The sequence below is a fragment of the Solanum verrucosum genome, unplaced genomic scaffold (assembly GCF_900185275.1).
Source record: "Solanum verrucosum unplaced genomic scaffold, falcon-dt-bn FXZP01000277.1, whole genome shotgun sequence".
Taxonomy (NCBI): domain Eukaryota; kingdom Viridiplantae; phylum Streptophyta; class Magnoliopsida; order Solanales; family Solanaceae; genus Solanum; species Solanum verrucosum.
Window position 1 is genome coordinate 3,026,400 of NW_026019945.1, and position 17,655 is coordinate 3,044,054.

Here is a 17,655-nt window from a genome sequence, read left to right on the forward strand (position 1 = left end):
AAACAAGACAAGCCACATGGATTCCCTTTAGATTTTCTTCAATAGCAATGATCTAAACTTGAGTTCCCACTTACAAAATTTGACAACTTTCATGAAAGTTTTTATATATATTTATTTGGAACTTGATTAATCAGAAATGAATATTGATTAGCTATCATTGTTCTTATCTTATAAAGTTAGACAAATTATTTTTAATAAATTCTCGATTCAAATAATACTAATTTTCTATCATTTTCACGATCACTTGACATAAATGTTCCAATTTACTTCTCAACTATTTCAAATCCAATATTATTTTTTCTCAACAAACAAGCAATGACTCCACACCTTATATTATTTCTATCTCTTGTCGTTTTTCCCAACAATTTAAATTATATTATCCTCAAACAATTTATTGTGAAAGTAACTGCAAATCTTGCTAGGAAATTGAATAGTTCAAAGAGTTACTATGACATTTGATGTTACAATTTATTTATTTTTATATACAAAAATAAATTCTTGGGCTTATCAATTCTGGAACAAACTATATGTCCTAATCGATTGACAGTCAGTTGTTCTATGATCGAGCTACTAAATAACAACATATTTATTGCTTGTTTCGTTATGGATAATTTTTACTTCTTTTTCTACTTTTCAGAAAACTGTTTGAACATAAAATTGCAATTTTTTTTTTGAAATTTATGAATTTTTTGAAATTTAGAAAACTTTAAAAAGCCATTTGTCATAATTTTCACTTCAAATCATTCACAGAAATTTTAAAAATAATTTCAATTGTACTCCTATCCAAATACAACTCTTATTCCCAAATACCACTTTAAATTTGAAACAAATACTACTTTTTTCCCCTCCAAATTTCATAATTTTTATGTTAGAACACTGCTTAAATAAAGAAGACGGAAGATACAATTTTTTTCCCTTCTTCCTTAAAGTTAAGTTTGAACTCGTCCTAACAACAAATATATGCTACATGAATTTGTATTAGATCATATGATTCATCGATTTTAAAACTATACCAAAAAAGTGATTCAGTCGATGCGGAATGTGTCCATTTAAAAAAAAAAAATCAAAAGTAGATGAATATTAGTGTTTGGATTGTTGTACAATTTCCTTATTGGACAGCTTCCTAGGGTTGGACATACTCTAAAACCTCACATGTGACTTAGTCCTTAAATATCCAACCTACTAAGATGTTAATTAATTATAATAATTCCTAATCATAATTAATAAGATATGTAACTTAGAGATTAAACCAATGGAAAATTAATTTGGACCCTACTAGGGTTAGCTAGGCCAGCAATTATCAGAGTAGGATTCACTTAATCTTGTCACTATTCTATCCAAACATAAAAAGCACACAGAATAATTATAATTATAATAATAATTATTACTATAATAATAATAATTACAGCATACCTACTGTGAAAATATTGTCTAACAATTTAAGTCAAGCCGGCCAAACTAGTAAACATTATTATATTATCAAAGATTATGTATTAAATTAATTAATTTCAAACTTAGTCAGTATCAGAGTTAAAACAATTAGACTAAGCACGTTGATTAGTTTTTAACTTTAGTAAATTAACATTTATAGAAGTTTTATATTTCACTTTCATTAGGGGTTTTGAAACTCAATTTATTCAAAAAAATAATTAATTTTTTTTTATAGTATTGAATAATTGAATGGAGAACTAATTCAAAGAAAGGTGTGTTTGCTTTTGAAAATAAGTACATAATTAGTGCTTATTTTATTTAATGCTCCACTTCTTTTATGCCCCTTAATTATCATTAGTTCCAATTCCAATTGAATGGGAATTTGATTATACACCTTTTTCAAGTGCTTAGTGAATGCTTTCCCATTACTTTAACTAAGTACTCTCTCCGTCCATTTTTACTTGTCCACGGTACTAAAAAATAGATGTTCAATTTGAAAAATCACAGATAATTTATCACTTAATTCCTAATTTATCCTTAATTATAAATATAATCATTTTTCAAAATAATGAATTTGTCAAATTCAAAGGATAATATAATAAATTATCATCATATTTATTGTTTCCTTAGAGACGTACCAAATCAATATTGGATAAATAAAAATAGACTGATGGCCTATGGAGTACTAGTAAAAAATCTCTCACTTTGACCTTACAATAGATAGGTTTGATGTTTGAGCAATAAATAAACTTCCATTGAAAAAATTAATCACTCAATTATTGCAATTGCTTTGTGTTTAATGCAATTTATTTTTTCCCTTCATATTCTAACATATCATATACTTTAAGTGGTTGACTGAACTTGTTTGGCAACATTGATTGTTGAGACTTTGGGACCAATATATATCTTTTGCTACTATTCAACAGTCGTTACGATGAAATGGTCGTGATTCATTTATTCTTAACAGAAGTTTCATGTTTAAGTTTTTAAGAATAAATTTTTTTTTTGGTGAAAATATCATCTATTAAAATGAACCTTATAACACACAATTTCGAATTTAATCACACTCATTCCAATCATCCAGCATACCTCTACCACCCCCATAACTCCCCTCCACCATGCATCCCACACTCTCAAACCATAATGTTTCCTTGATTATATTCAAATAATTTTAGGATAGTATTTTTTACATACTTACCTAACACCTGAAAATAAGTCGAAAAATCACTTATTTTTATATTTAAAAAAACATGTTTTCATCATACCAAACACACCCTAATTAGTCTATATCAATTTACCTTATTTAATCCAAGTTTAGAACTAATTATGTTTGGTGAAGCTCTTGTAAATGAGTTTAATACGAGTTTTACATATGTAAAATAAAGAAAAAAAATCAAGTGAGAAAAGAAAGTTAAAAAAAAATGGTAGGGTCAATATAATGAAAATAGATGCATTCTCAATGATTTGAAGGAAGAAAAACAACGAAAGCGCTCAAAAGGCTGAAGTCACGGACGGTGTTTCTCACAACTTTCCTCTTTTTTATTTTTATTTTTCTTTATGAAAATGTATAGACACTTTTGGAATTTGGAATTCAATAGAACCATCAAAAGTTATTCGATACTTATATTGATGAGACGTAGTTAGTACCATAACATCCCAATACCTTTATTTTTTGATGTTCGAATCTCGTCCTTTGGCTTGAGACTTTCCTATAGGTCCATTTAGTGTCTTGAGACTTCTCAGAATGGTTCGGATTGAGACTCAAGGGTGGGTTTCAAGCAAGAAATCACATAGAATGAATCACAATTGTGAAGGGCTTTTGCTTAGTTAAGATACGTGGAAGTTGATTCTGTTACTATCTCCCAGATGCAACACCATGCTAAAATTAGGTCTTGAGCGTAACGTATCCCAAAAAGCTAGTTCAGAAGAAAGAAGGATTGTCATGTGGATTCTTTTTAATTCTTCAACACACCACAATTGTGAAAGTCTTGTTGATTTTGCTTAGTCAAGATACATACTAGCTGATTCAAACATATCAATCGTTCAAATCAGTTAGTTCAGAAGAAGGAAAATTATCCAAGCCTAATAAAATAATCACTCATCTCATGTGAATTTTTTTTTCGTTCTTAACACACGACAATTATACAATTCTTATTATTTTTGTTTAGTCAAAATACATACTAGCTGATTCGAACAACACGATCCAGAAAAAAAGATGTATGTATAGAGATGACAAGTTAACATGTTCACTCTCAATCAGAATAACAAGTGAGTGTGCAAGTGAGTAGTTAACAGTAGAAAAGAGGGGCCAGAGGTCAGGGCTCTGAAGTCAATGTACAGCTCAATATGCTTTGAAAATTAAATTCCAACTCTTTGGCCACTTTTGATGCTGACGCCCTAAATTCCACCAATACACCCCAACACACCTTTTTTTCTTTTTCTTATCTAAATTGACTATTGTGGGTTGCATTTTCTCTATTGCCCAATCAACCATCCCCTTTTCACCCCCACCACCCCCTTTTTCCCTCCTACCCTTACCTCACTCTCTTTTACGAGTTACGCATTCAAAATTTAATATATATGAGTTTCTAACGTGATTGATCTCTCCACCCTTTTAAGATAGTGATAATGTATGTGTACATTTTATCCTCTTCAAACTTCAGTTAGTGGGATTTCATTGAGTATATTGTTGTTGTTGAGTTTCTATCGCGATTTCAAATTAATATTTAATTATAACTATGTTTGTAGTCGAAATATTTAATAGATTTCTTATTATATATATAAAATTTGAATAAAAGTTATTAAATTTTCATGAATCTATAGATGATAGTCTGAACTCGTCATTGATATCTGATACCTTTTCACGGCCTCGATTAATCCACTAAAAGGAATAACATTTTACCAAAAGAAAATTACCACTCAAAATATTTAGTTAAGAGTAAAAAACAACAACATACCTAGTGAACTCTTACTAAGTGGGGTCTGAAAAGAGTAGGGTATACGCAAATCCTATCACTATCTTGTGAAGATAGAGAATCTTTGTTTCCGATATTTAGTTAAGAGTAAGAAGAATTATATTCATTTCACGAAAAACCTCGCACCATAAAAGCAAATATAACAAGAGAGAAAGAGAAAGAGTCTTTTTTGTTGTTGAGGAGAGAAAATTAGTCTTAAAAGAGAAAAAGAAAAGACTTGAAGGCACAAACAAAGTGGACAAAGTCCATAAACAAAAGCAAAATTACTTGTAATCCTTCTATTCTTTCTTCCCCATTAGCCTTGTTTTTCACTCCAAACAAACTTTGCTTTCTTCTCTTCTTTCATCTTCTTCTTGTTGTTGATTTTCATTTGAGATAGTAACAATGGAAATCACTTCAAGAATTCAAGATAGAGAGAACCCATCTTCCATTAACTCACCAAGAAGCAATGGAACAAGTCCTACAAGCAACAGCAATGGATCAGTTATCCAAAATCCAACCCCACCACTGACCCCAAAAACAATTTCTAGATCTGAAACAACTAACCCATACCCAACAACTTTTGTTCAAGCTGATACTTCTTCCTTCAAACAAGTTGTTCAAATGCTAACTGGATCATCTGAAACTGCTAAACAAGCATCTGGCTCAGATCCATCTTCCTCTTCAAATTCAAATTCAGCCAAAAGTTCAATTCCCCCAATTCGAAACGCACCGAAGAAACCAGGGTTCAAGCTCTACGAAAGGAGAAACAGTTTGAAAAATGGGTTTATGATTAGCCCTTTGATTCCTGGAATTCATGCTCAGAATTCGAGTTTTTCTCCTCGGAACAAACTGGAGATTCTCTCGCCGAGTATTCTAGATTTCCCTTCACTTGCTTTAAGCCCTGTTACGCCATTGAATGAAGACCCATTTAATAAATCTTCGCCATTAACGAATCTGTCTGAAGAAGATAAAGCTATTGCTGAGAAGAAGTTTTATTTGCATCCTTCACCGAGAAGAACACCGAGAGATTCTCAACCACAGCTTTTGCCTCTGTTTCCGGTGAGTTCTCCGAGAGTTTCAGGGTCTTCTTCTTGAAGTGAAATTTTCTGTGATTTGTGCTGCTGTGAGAAGGAGAATTTCAGCTTAATTTGAAGAGAAAAAAAGGTAGAGATCTTTGTTTCAATTGTATAATTTGATCTCCCTTTTTCATCCATTGTTTCTGAAACAGATTACAAAAGAAGAAAACAGAAATAAACAACTTTTGTTTCATATCTTTCTTCGTTCATTTTCAATTTTTTCATCTTTTTTTCGTCTTTCGTATCCGTTACTTACAAGGATTCCTTTAGTAACAACGAGCAAATCTATAACAAATTGCGCGATTTCATCTCTGAATTATAGTGTGAAGACTACGACAACAACATCATAGCCAGTTAAATTTCACAACTGGGGTTGGATAGAGTGTATGCAGACCTTACAATCACGAGAGGTAGAAATATTGTTTTCGAGAATTATAGTCTAAAGAAGTGTACTAAATAGTGAGGCACCTAATTAACACCAAAAAGCTCAAGAAAACCTAACATACTATGGGTAGAGTCACCACATTATAAGAGTTGAGTTTCAACCATCACGTTCATCGTCATGGACTCACATTTAAGCTAACCACGAGCTCATGAATCGTGGTAAACTCAATGAGATTCGTTGGTGCATCGTGGTTTAGGCAAATGGAAAAGTTAAGTCATAAAAGGCGAATTCAGAAATTAAATTATCGTAATTCCCTTAGTGTTGAAATTCAAGGGGACATAATAACGATCCTAAAGATCAAACCAAAACAATACTTTGTCATTTGAGCTTATAAGGCTATTTTACAAGTGATTATTTTTATCTTTGTTACACAATTTTTAGTGTTGCATGAAAAAAGATTCAATTTTTTGTGGTGCTTTTATGACTTTTACAATTTTTGTCCAAAAAAAAAATAGAGTAAGGGTGTCGTCATTTTAAGAATATAGCATAATAGTATTTAGAATTACTTATTGTATTTGGAATAATAGCTAGTTTTTTTTATCATAAAAACACAAATTTTCAAGTTTCAATTTCAGAATTTACGACAAAACAAGAGCTTAAATATATGCTAGTAATGGTGGAGGGATCAAATTCGTATTCTTTTGCCAATATATGTATAAACAGTGGGAATAAGTGATTATTATAATTAAAAGTGTGTAATGGTAGGATCAAATTCATATTCTGCATTATCTTATGAGCATATATGCACATACACACTAAGAAAAAAGTGTTAATGATTCTCTGAGTATAAATATTTTAATGGATTAAGATACTTGGATTCACTAATCAAAGTCATCATGCACCATAAATATGCTTCAAGAATGTAGGATTTTGGGGAGTTAGAGGGTTAAAGACATGATAATAAGAATATAAGAAGAAAAAATAGGGGGTGGGGGTGATGAATTCAACTTTATCCACTATAATAATAAAATCATATATTTATCTTTTTATTACACTAAAGTGATAAAAGTTTATTCGATTTAGTTTAACAGTAAAGTCACGTTAATAGATAAGTCTCTATGTTATTACGGATAAAGTTTAACGACTTTAGTGTTATGTGATGGAGGATAGTTATATAACTTCAATGTTATAACGAATAAAGGTCATATTAGAGTTGAAGACTAGCTCACTTAGTGAATTCTTTTCCTTTCACATACGAGATAGAAAGTTCGAATTCCATCAATAGCGTAGTTTTTCCTTCTCCCTCCCATGATATAATTAAAGAGATTAAAAAAAACATTAAGTTTGTAACTTGATTCCGAGGTTTGGAAATGAAGAAACTTGTGATAACAACATTTGAATTAATCGAGCTAGTGAGTTTTGAACACCAAAAATAAAAGTAAAAGAGATGAGCAAAGTCAATGAGCTAGTTGTATTCACTTGCCAAAGAAATTGAATTACTAATTGCTTGTGCTTCTTTTAAAAAGAAACAAAAACCAATGTGGTAGAGTGATACATATTTTTTTATTCTTAATCAGAGATACCAAACCTGATTCTCTTTGAATACGAAATCTTTATTGTTAGAAAGCGTTTTACCTCCTAATATGAGGCTTCTCATCAACATGAAATCAAACTCAATACGAATACAGAACACCAAGTCGGAAACCAAAAAGAAATAAAGAAAAGGACATCGTTTTTGTTGATGGGATGAGATTAGACCCCTCAATTTGTGGAGTGTTTTGAGTAAGGTCCGCAGAGTTATTCCTAAGATGGACTAATCAAATCATAAAGATATTAAAAGAATCCTTTTTCCCTAAAATGATTGGATGTTTGATTCACATTAAGCCATAAAGTCTCAGTTATAAACATAATGGCCCCCACTCTTTCTTAGATATTTTTTTTTTTTTTTTTTTTCATTTTTAATGTTCCAAAAGATTTTCAATTTTTCACTAGTCATTTTCTTGGGATCCTTATCCTTTTTCCCACACTTCAAATCATAGTGTTTCTAGGACTAGTAGCTTTCTAGATCTTAAAATATACTAGGATAAAAAAAAGAGTCATATTAGCTCTTTTATTATCGAAAATAAATTATTTTAATCTTGTGTTATATTTTAGAACAAATTATATCCTGCGTTATACTTTCTTATCAAATATATGAAGGTACTCCACTCTCTAATAATGAAATTTAAGAAAGAGAATTTTTTTAAATGCCTAAAACAAGTTGTAAACAGTTGCATGGATATAAATTGTCTTGCCATATTTAAAAACAAAAGTATGTTGCATAAATTAGGGTAATAGTAATCAATTTGCACTTCTGAAAACGTGTAATAAACCCATACTAAGGGGTATATGAACATATTTTTACACAATATGTCAATTATTAGCTCTCTTGAAAAATATTACTTCTTGATGTGATAAAAATGATAATTAATCAGGTATCACATATCAAAATTTAATTAAAAATGTTAAAAAAAATTCTTTACACTGTGTGTACATAACTTAAATCATTTCTTTTAAAACAAATAAAAATTAATATTTTTCATTGATAAGTTGCTGTCTGTTGACTTATAAACTTACCAGTTGTAGCAGTATGAGAGGGGAAATGGAGAAATAATAAGTGGAGCTGATTATGATTGAAAAACTAGAAAAAAATGAAAGGATAATAGTTAGAAAAAGACTTTTATAAGTCCAATTTTTTGTATGCCACACAAGATGTTGCAATTTCTTTTCACCTTTTTTTTTTTTTAGTTTTTTTTTTTTTTAAATTGTCTCTTGTTAATATAATATCATAGGATTCCTTTGCTTTCTTATTCATTCCTTCTAGACGATAGGGATTGCAATCTCGAGAAAGTGGGCTTTGACAGTAAGTAAATCAGGCAAATTACAATAAACAAATTAAAAATAGATCCTTGCTCAAACAAGTATAAATCATGAATTCTTCAGAGTGAACTGATATGCTAAACATACAAAACCTATCGAAAAGTCAATCGAGACCCTGTTAGTAGAGCAAGAGTAGAAGTGTCGTTCCTCAACAAAGTGTTCACTGCTTTTTCGCGAGTTTCTATTCAATCTGCTGTAAGATTAGATAGATAGAAAACATGCAAGTTACCTCATTTTAGTAGAAATGTAACTATGAAAGCACCAATTTCAAAGGAATTGTTCTCATAAGATAAAACTTAATACCATCTCAATACAACAAGAAAAAGGAGACTAATTGACACTAATACTAAATCGCAACCCGCAGAAATAACATAAGAGCTGCAGTATTCAGACTCGATTGGCTCTACTTTTTTCACTAGAGAAACAATCGATCAATTCCCAACGTTCTTTTATTATGTTAAAATACTGCACCATACATGGAAAATGTTCACAGAATGACACAATCCATCTTTAGATCTAATTAACTGTCCGGAACCTGAGATTATCTGGAGGAGGTCTGTTTCCTGGTCTAATAGAGATTCACTGAGAAAGCGAGAAATCTCACATTTAGAGTTGTTTTCATAAAAGATGAGCAGGACGTTACCTGCTGTCTTTGCTGTCGCTTCTTGATAGATCTCTGATGGATAATCTACTCTAACGACGCTGTAATTTCAAATGACGAAAAGGGACAAAATATGAAAACCCACTGAAAGGTAGAAATTTACCCCACTGTTTTATCGAAAAATCCATAGAGATATTTTCACAGGTCTCTGTGTTTTGCGCAACCAAACAAAAGTCTGCCAATCTGCGGCCACTTGAGTATATGCACACCTGAGACAAAAAAACTTGTTAACCTGACAAGTAGATGGAGCTAATAGACTTCACCTCTGATATGATAATGAAGAAGAAGGCATTTAAACCATGCAGCATTCTGGAGCCTTTCAAGAAGAAATAGAGCTTTTGTTTCGATGATCATAATTGTTTTCATTTGCAACAAAATTTGGATACAGCTAGTGAACTAGATCTTACTAAAAGGAGGAATGCTACGGAAACAAGGGAAAGATGAAAGAAACCTTGATGCCTAAAGCAGCTCATTTCTCAAGAGCTGCAGGTACATCATCAAAAACAAGTCTCTCTAACTCATTGTTCTGGAACCCAGTTTGCCAAATATGTCCTCGAGTATTAGAATATGAAGTAAAGCACTGATTGTATGCAACTTTGATGAAAACATATAATATTTATATCTATTTGAGGGGCCTAGGAGAAATTTCATCACCACTGTCCTCACCTGTAACTCTTTCAACGCAGTGATCTTGCGGTCAGCTTTAATCATTGCCTCAACATTAGTGACCAAAGACGCAATTATCTCCAATCCCCAGCATCAATAGACGGGATACACACAGCACCAGCAACATCATTTTCCAGGTCTTGTTGCACCTGAAAGAACATCACAAAGGAGACAAGATTTTAAAAAGGCAGCACAAAGAATTCGTATTATCTGATATATTTGCCATTCTTAATGTCCTTTCAAGCATTACTTAACACTGTTTTCATAGAAAGAGAAGGCATTGTAAACATAGCTCAAGCATCAAAATTCTATTCAGATTGGGGTAGTGGTTCCTTCAATATCCAAAAAGATGCACCGCTGCAAGAAAGTATGAATTTCACAATGCAGACAACAATAAGAACTCAATGGAAACACCTCAAGGCACACAAACGTAAATCTTCAGATTTCAAGAAAGTAAGAGAATAGTCCAAACTGTTCAAGTGCTTACCCTTGATGGCTTTATGCTGCCATTTGAGCAAGTGTACCTGCTTTTGCATTCGGAACGGGAGCATGAGTTGGCATTGTCCAGTCAATTCCTAATTGATGAAGTTTAATTGCAGCATCAAAGAGGTAGTGGTAGCACTCAGACTGAAAGATAACATGTCAATTAGAAGAGAGCCAAATGAAACATAAATCACAGACATAAACTTATTGATCTGAAGACTTCCATATGTACATTCTTACATAGATTATAAAATGTGCATAGAAACTTCTTCATAGGTCATCTAGAAACTCCTTCAGATGTCATTCTTAGCTTACTAACACAAGTTTAAGTTAATTTTATTAGATCTAAAATCTTCTACCTAACCATATCAACCCCACCCCACCCCCAAACAAACAAAAATAAGGTTAGTGTTAACTCAGTCAATGAATTTTGTGAAGTAGGGTACAACAAGATACACTAGAAGCAACATAACTATTACTCCTTTCATCCCAGTTACTGTGGTACTATTTGACTGGGCACGGAGTTAAAAAAAATAGAAGGAAGACTTTTGAAACTTATGATCTAAAGCAAGACTTGGACATTTGTGTGCTACTAATAATCTCATTAAGGATAAAATAAGAAATTTTAAAGTTGAATTGTTCCTTTTGGAACAGATTAAAAGGGAAATATGCCAGAAAAAAGTAGTAGTAGTTAGTAAACACGATTAGAAGTACTGAACTGATAAAATTCATGACACAAATCTGTGTTTTAGCGCTGATACAAGAATCTCCCCATATATATATACCATGGTTGCATACCAGCACAGCCGTTGTTCTTGGGTAAGCTTTGATCTGTTCAACATGGAAAATAGTTCAATACTTTCATAGATATATGACACTTAAAAGGATACAAATCATCAATAGATAAAGATTGAAAATTCAGTATTATCTTCTTTCAAGGTTGGCTAATGGCATCAGGCATCAATCAAATCTGTCTCGCAAGAAAATAATGAAAATATTTTTACATGCTTGTCAAACCAAAATCAGACGTATCCAAATATGCATGAAAAAGACCTTGTTTAGGTAGATATATCAAGCCTCACATGAATTGCAGTATCAAAATATAATCTTAAACATTAGGCCAGCATAATTGGAAGTGTTTAAATTTAGGAGATGGTCAGAGGATGTTATTGTAATCTTGTTATACAGTTAGTCTCCAGAATCTGCAGATGACTCTTTTAGAATAAAATGGATTTTGTCCTCGCTTTTATGATAATGGTGGTGTCCTGGTTTGTGCGCACCTCAACCTTTTTCCATTTTTCCATCGCACAAGTCTGGACTCCTATCCTTAAATGATAGATAATTCCCTTCCAACAATTAAGCTAAAATAAATAATACTAAAATGAACTACACGTCAATTCCAAATTGGTTGGAGGGGCTTTCTATATCCGTTCATAGGATTCATCATAGTTTGACTACTTTTAAGCTAAATGTCAACCTGCTGGCAGGACTTCTCTACTCTCTGTTTAAAATATAACCTATCAAGTTTACTCTTAAAACCCAAATTTGGTTACACGAAGCAGTGAATAATAATAGAACTGTATTTAGTGACGAGCATTTTTGTATGGAATGTCCTCCTTACACTAATACTAGTAACTTTTATCATTTAAGGAAAACCATTTTTTTTTAATAACCAGAAGGAAAACCATATATACAGTTAAAGGTGCTTTGTTAGTGATGATCAAGAACTTCTTCTGCATAACTCCCGACTCATCCACGAGAGATAGAGAGGAGGGGATGATGTTTTTCTTGGTTCCTAGCATCAGGTGTGCCTAGTATATTTTTGTATGTTATATGGGCTAATTGTTTACTTCTAGACTTCTGTAGTGAACCCCGGACCATTTGTTGTAATTTAGAGAGCTGATTGGCATACATCTTGAACCATGTTTGGAACTTCAAAAGTAGGATTATGGGCGTGGACTAATTCTCTTTACTACAAATGACAGCACTTCAATTCTTTAAAAAAAAAAAATTGCGAAAACCATTTTTTGTTGGTTAGTAACTAACATGTATGACAAGGATATGAAAGGACAGTGCCATAACAATGCTAAAGGCAGAAAACTGGTTGACTTATAGATACACATTATGCTGAAGCTAATAAAGAGAAGATCTAGAGTTTCCATTGAAGACAAGGAATTTGAAACTAGATCAAGATTGCTCTTACTAACCCGAAGTTGTGGATAGCACCTCAAGGGAAGAGCTAGTAGGTCTGAGCTCTCCGTGCAAGGTGAACATCTCTTTACCCATGCAATTAGTTTAGTTTATTTTTCTTGCCAAAACAAGATCAATTTACACTTCAGTTACCAGTCATACAGATACAATAGCATGTAATCAAAATTAATGAAATTGTTAGAGCAGATAAAAGACTAATCTAGTGGAAAGTACAAGCATCATCATGCTGAAAGTGTTCCCACTGCTTATCCACCGTAGGCTTCCAAAGATGAAGGGAAGAAAAAGGAATCTATGACTTCTTCCTATCTTTTAAGGTAGAGTATGTTCTGCAGCCAATCTTAATAGCTTGACATAACTTCTTAAAATTAAGCCAGCCGTTCGCTTAATGGCCTATCCCTCTTTGGGAACTGAGGCCAAAATAAAAATGTAAAAAGGAACCTAAGCCATTTTCTTCCATGTGTTGTTACAACAGCTCTATAAATGAGAAGAACTATTCTATAAATTTTCCTCTTCTTATAGGGGCAGGATATCTACTGCAATCAATGCTTTACGAATATTTTATTAAGCCAAACCGGTCTGCTTCCTTCCATGTACTGTTACAACTTCAGCAGTGAATAGGAATCACAGACAGTGACCAGATTTTGTGATGATAATATTGGGAAATTGAATGAGTGATAGCTATACAAGTATTTTGCTAATTTGCAAATGGGAAACTGTAAGCCTTGATGTTTTGGTGATCAGAGCCAAACAAAAAACAGGAATGAAGTAAACGTACTTATAAAATTCCAGTAAAGCATCTACAAACAAAGTTAAAGCAGAACTCAAAACATAAACAAGTGCAGATACACAAAGGAAGGTGTGACATTAGAAGAGGGAGAGGCATACAGCTTCAGTAAGAGATTCTGTGAGTTCTCTATATGCTTTCATATGCAGTGTTCTTGATAATAGGAACTACAAGTTCATCATAGTAATCATGTCCTTGAATTCCTTTTATCATTTCCATATGAGTGATCTGTCAATTAAAGCAGCAATGAATAGTGAATGAGATGAAAAATGACAATAGGTTTCAATAATTTACAATGCAGAATTAGATATCTTTTAAAATTTTATCAATTGAGCTAGGGGTACTAGGTAGAGGAAATAGAGACAATAGCAACTCTGTACATTGGAAAAAAAGAAAGTTTCAAATGCAAATTACATCAAGAGATCAATCAATTATGCCTCAATTCCAAACTAGTTGTGTCGGCTACATGAAGTGACTACATAGACAAATATATAAAGTCTGGCCTATACAGTTGCAGGCAAAGGGAAGATGCATTAGGATTACATTTCATGTGATGTTAGGAAAAGCACAAGTATCTTTATTTGAAAGAAAACTTATACTCCCAAATAAAAAGCCAAAATATCATTAGTCAGCATTATATGGGCGTTGGACTGTATTGAACATTTGGAGCTCAGCCTACCAAGTTCCCTTTTCTTTTTTCTTGATGACTCAAAAGGATATATCGGCATCACATCAAGATTGTGTTTAACTTCAAAAAAGTTTGTAGCATAGTTACCTGGATTCTTTTGCTGGTGGATTGAGCATTGTTACAAGGCAGGATTCCATTCCATGACTGTGCCTAACGGCACCAGCATTAAGCATCACATATGCCTGAGGAGAAAAAAAAGGAAGAAACTTAGAGCCCGTGACGTGAGTGATCCTTAACCCTGCTCTTCTTATTGCTATTTCTGACGTCAAGTGCTTAAGTGAGATCAGTGGTATGGCAGGTCCTTGGACGCTGGCCCTCCAGTGAAGTAGAATAGTCAATCAAAAAGAAAATAGAGAGTTCGTTTATAGATCAACTAATATGAGATCACACGCTCCATTCCAAAGGAATCATGCTTTATCTGAGAAATTGCAGGCTACAACACTAATAATCCTGGGTCTGGGCTGTTACTAGATTATTTAGAGAGAGAGAGAGAGAATAAGTTTAAGATGGCAGCAGAGAAATAGTAAGATGATACCGAGGTCAACCTGAGAGAAATGAAATATGCTAAGTTCGTTGAGCTAGCCAAAAACAAAGACAGGACTACAGATAACATAACAATTACACTGTGAAAGAATAATCTACAATACAACAACAACATACCTAGTATAATCCCACAAATGGGGTCTTCGGAGGGTAGTCGACTGTACCCCTACCTTGGAAGGTAGATAGGCTGTTTCCAGTATTTCAAATAGGCATGACTGCAAAACAATTATCCCCCCATAGAAGAAAAAGATCTTTTTTCCCTATTCAACTATGAAGTTTAGACAGCTGAGAATAATGCCAACTTTAATTATCTTCTGAATTATAGCCAAAAACAACAATTCAACTTCCACTATACCTTAGTTCCAACAACTTTTCAAATTGGTAAAACTTCAATTTACAAGTGATATGTTGATGGTTCCAAGATCCAACTATAATGGAAAGAAATTGAAGTATTTCCGCATCCTCATTTATGTGGTATTACCTTCGTAGCTGATAAAATGAGGAAAGCAAGACTGAGATGGTTTGAATATATGAAGAGGAAGTGCTAGGATGTACCAATGAGGAGATGTGATAGATTGGTTGTAACAGGGCTTGGAGAGGTGATTGATAGGATATGACACAACTTCAGCTGATTGAGGACATGACCATAGATAGTTAGTTATGTAGGTCGAGGATTAGGATAGAAGGTTAGTAGATAATCAAATGTTATCATACTTCTAGTAGTATAATTTATGTATCACGTAGTTTCTTTTCTTCGGTGTGTCAATATATGTTGTTACACTTGTTTTGTATATTTGCTATTTTGTTCTCTATTTCTTCCTTACTTTCCTGCACCGATTGCATTTCTTTGTAGTGGAGGGTCTATCAGAAACAACATATTACCCCGCAAAGGTAGAAGGAAGGTCAGCGTACACTCTACCCTCTTCATATCGTGCCACCTCCCAACAACAACATGTATCAACTACCAAGTAACTCTACACCAAGGATAGGACATATCAGAAGAAATCACCTAGTATTTTTTTTTGTCTCTACTGGGATTTGATCCTAAGACATTTTTAACATGAAATATAGATATATATGTACAAAGTACTGAGAAATTCAATAAAGATCAAAGTTTGAATCCAACATTTCAAATTGTGTAATGGATTCAGCAATCAAAACATGATGAACCCCATAAAAATCAAATCTTGGAATAGAAATTGGGAAATTTTACCAGATTTAAGGTACAAGCAAAACCACCTTTGAGATCAAACAGCAGCTTTCTTTATAAAGAAGCATAAGCAAGCAATTTCTTTGGCCAGTGAATATACATAGGTTTGAGATCAAACAACAGCAGTAAACATAGTAGATTATACAATCGCAGAAGCGACACAACATATCAAATGGGGAAATATTACAGCCTATCTCAAAGTCATCTGAGGCCACACTATGTCTCCAGCGGCTGGCAACTGTGGCCGAATCAGAGGAACCCGCTTCACAATAGAGAATGCTTCGTTAAGGCGTGCAGCACGGTTTGTGAACTGAGATACATTCTTGTCATCCACAGTTAGTTTGAGCTTCAATGCCTTGGTCTTTTTCTTCATCTTAGACAACCTACGAACCAAAATAACAAAAGCCATGATAGCAGCAGCAGCAGCAGAAAATGTCCACACAGGGCTAACTCTAAAAGCAGCACAATACTTGACAAGATGTATTGGAACCTTCCACCACCACACTAGGCTCTTCTTTTGGTCCCCTGCATCCCTCCTCTGTTCACCTTCAACATTTCCATTTTCCTTTTCCTGATTTTCTTCAACAGAAACTTGTTGCAGATGACTATTTTCTCCAGCACCAAATTTCACAGAATCCGGCCTAAATTCTTCACCATTTTCACTTTTCATCTCTTCAAAACCCAATTCATTTTTACCCTCACTGCCGGAATCCGACCAGAATTCGCAAGAATTCTTCATGATAAACTCGTTGTTTTCAGAATCGGGCTCAATCCAACTCGGATTATCCGATTTTTCAGAGTCCTCCTCGCTTCCATCCGCAGAAAACGTACCCATATACCTGATTTGAGAGTCTAGAGAGAAGTAATTGGGTTGAATCACACCGATCGTCTCAGATCCAACTTCATCGACACAGTTGGTGTTTCCGGCTGAACCATCCGGAGTTAACGGTTCCGAGTCAGATGCTCGGGTCGAGGGAATCATCTCCCACTCTTGGAACTCGGCTGCCTCAACATCCATGGTGCTGATCAAACCCTAAATTACGGAAAGAGAGACACGGGGACAGGTTGGGGGAGAAAAGAAGTAAGGCTCTTATCCATTCTCATTGATATACATACAGAACCAAATTCAAATTTAATCCGACTCCAATTTAACTATCGAATACTCATTTCTTTTTCTAAAAAAGTCTATTCAAATCGTTTCTTTTAAACAATAATTATTTTTTTTATTGATAGGGTCTCATTTGTTGTTATTGCTTCTTAACCAGAGGGTTTCAGGCTCAAACGAGTATGGAAAAATCCTTGATCGAGCCGTTCCCCCAAATAGAGTCCTACGTGGACTGAATCCAAAATAATTGAACTCCAGTAAACACCGGATACCAAGTGAAAAACTATAAAAAAAAAAAAAGAACAAGATCATTTGCTTTTTAATTCATTCCTTCCTGTCTCGATAGAAATTACAATTTCAAGAAAGTGCTTTGACAATAGGTAAATGGGGTGAACAAATTGAAAATCAATCCTTCCTCTACACTCACTCGATTCCAGTTAATTGAAACATGTATACAACACGAATACTTAAGAGTGAACAAACATGCCTAACACATGGGACCTATTGAGACCATACTAGTAGAGAAAGAGCAGAAG

General features: G+C 33.5%; 1 protein-coding gene across 1 annotated transcript; it reads left to right on the forward strand.

Annotated features, from left to right (window-relative positions):
* The first annotated feature begins 4,577 nt into the window (after positions 1-4,577).
* Positions 4,578-5,657, forward strand: LOC125808645 (VQ motif-containing protein 4-like). The gene has a single exon (XM_049488320.1). The coding sequence runs from the start codon at positions 4,791-4,793 to the stop codon at positions 5,481-5,483; it is 693 nt and encodes a 230-aa protein (XP_049344277.1). The 5' UTR covers positions 4,578-4,790; the 3' UTR covers positions 5,484-5,657.
* Positions 5,658-17,655: the final 11,998 nt, after the last annotated feature.

Excerpts from the sequence above, each read along its gene's own strand:
- LOC125808645 (XM_049488320.1), top strand. The coding sequence starts at position 4,791 with ATGGAAATCACTTCAAGAATTCAAGATAGAGAGAACCCATCTTCCATT.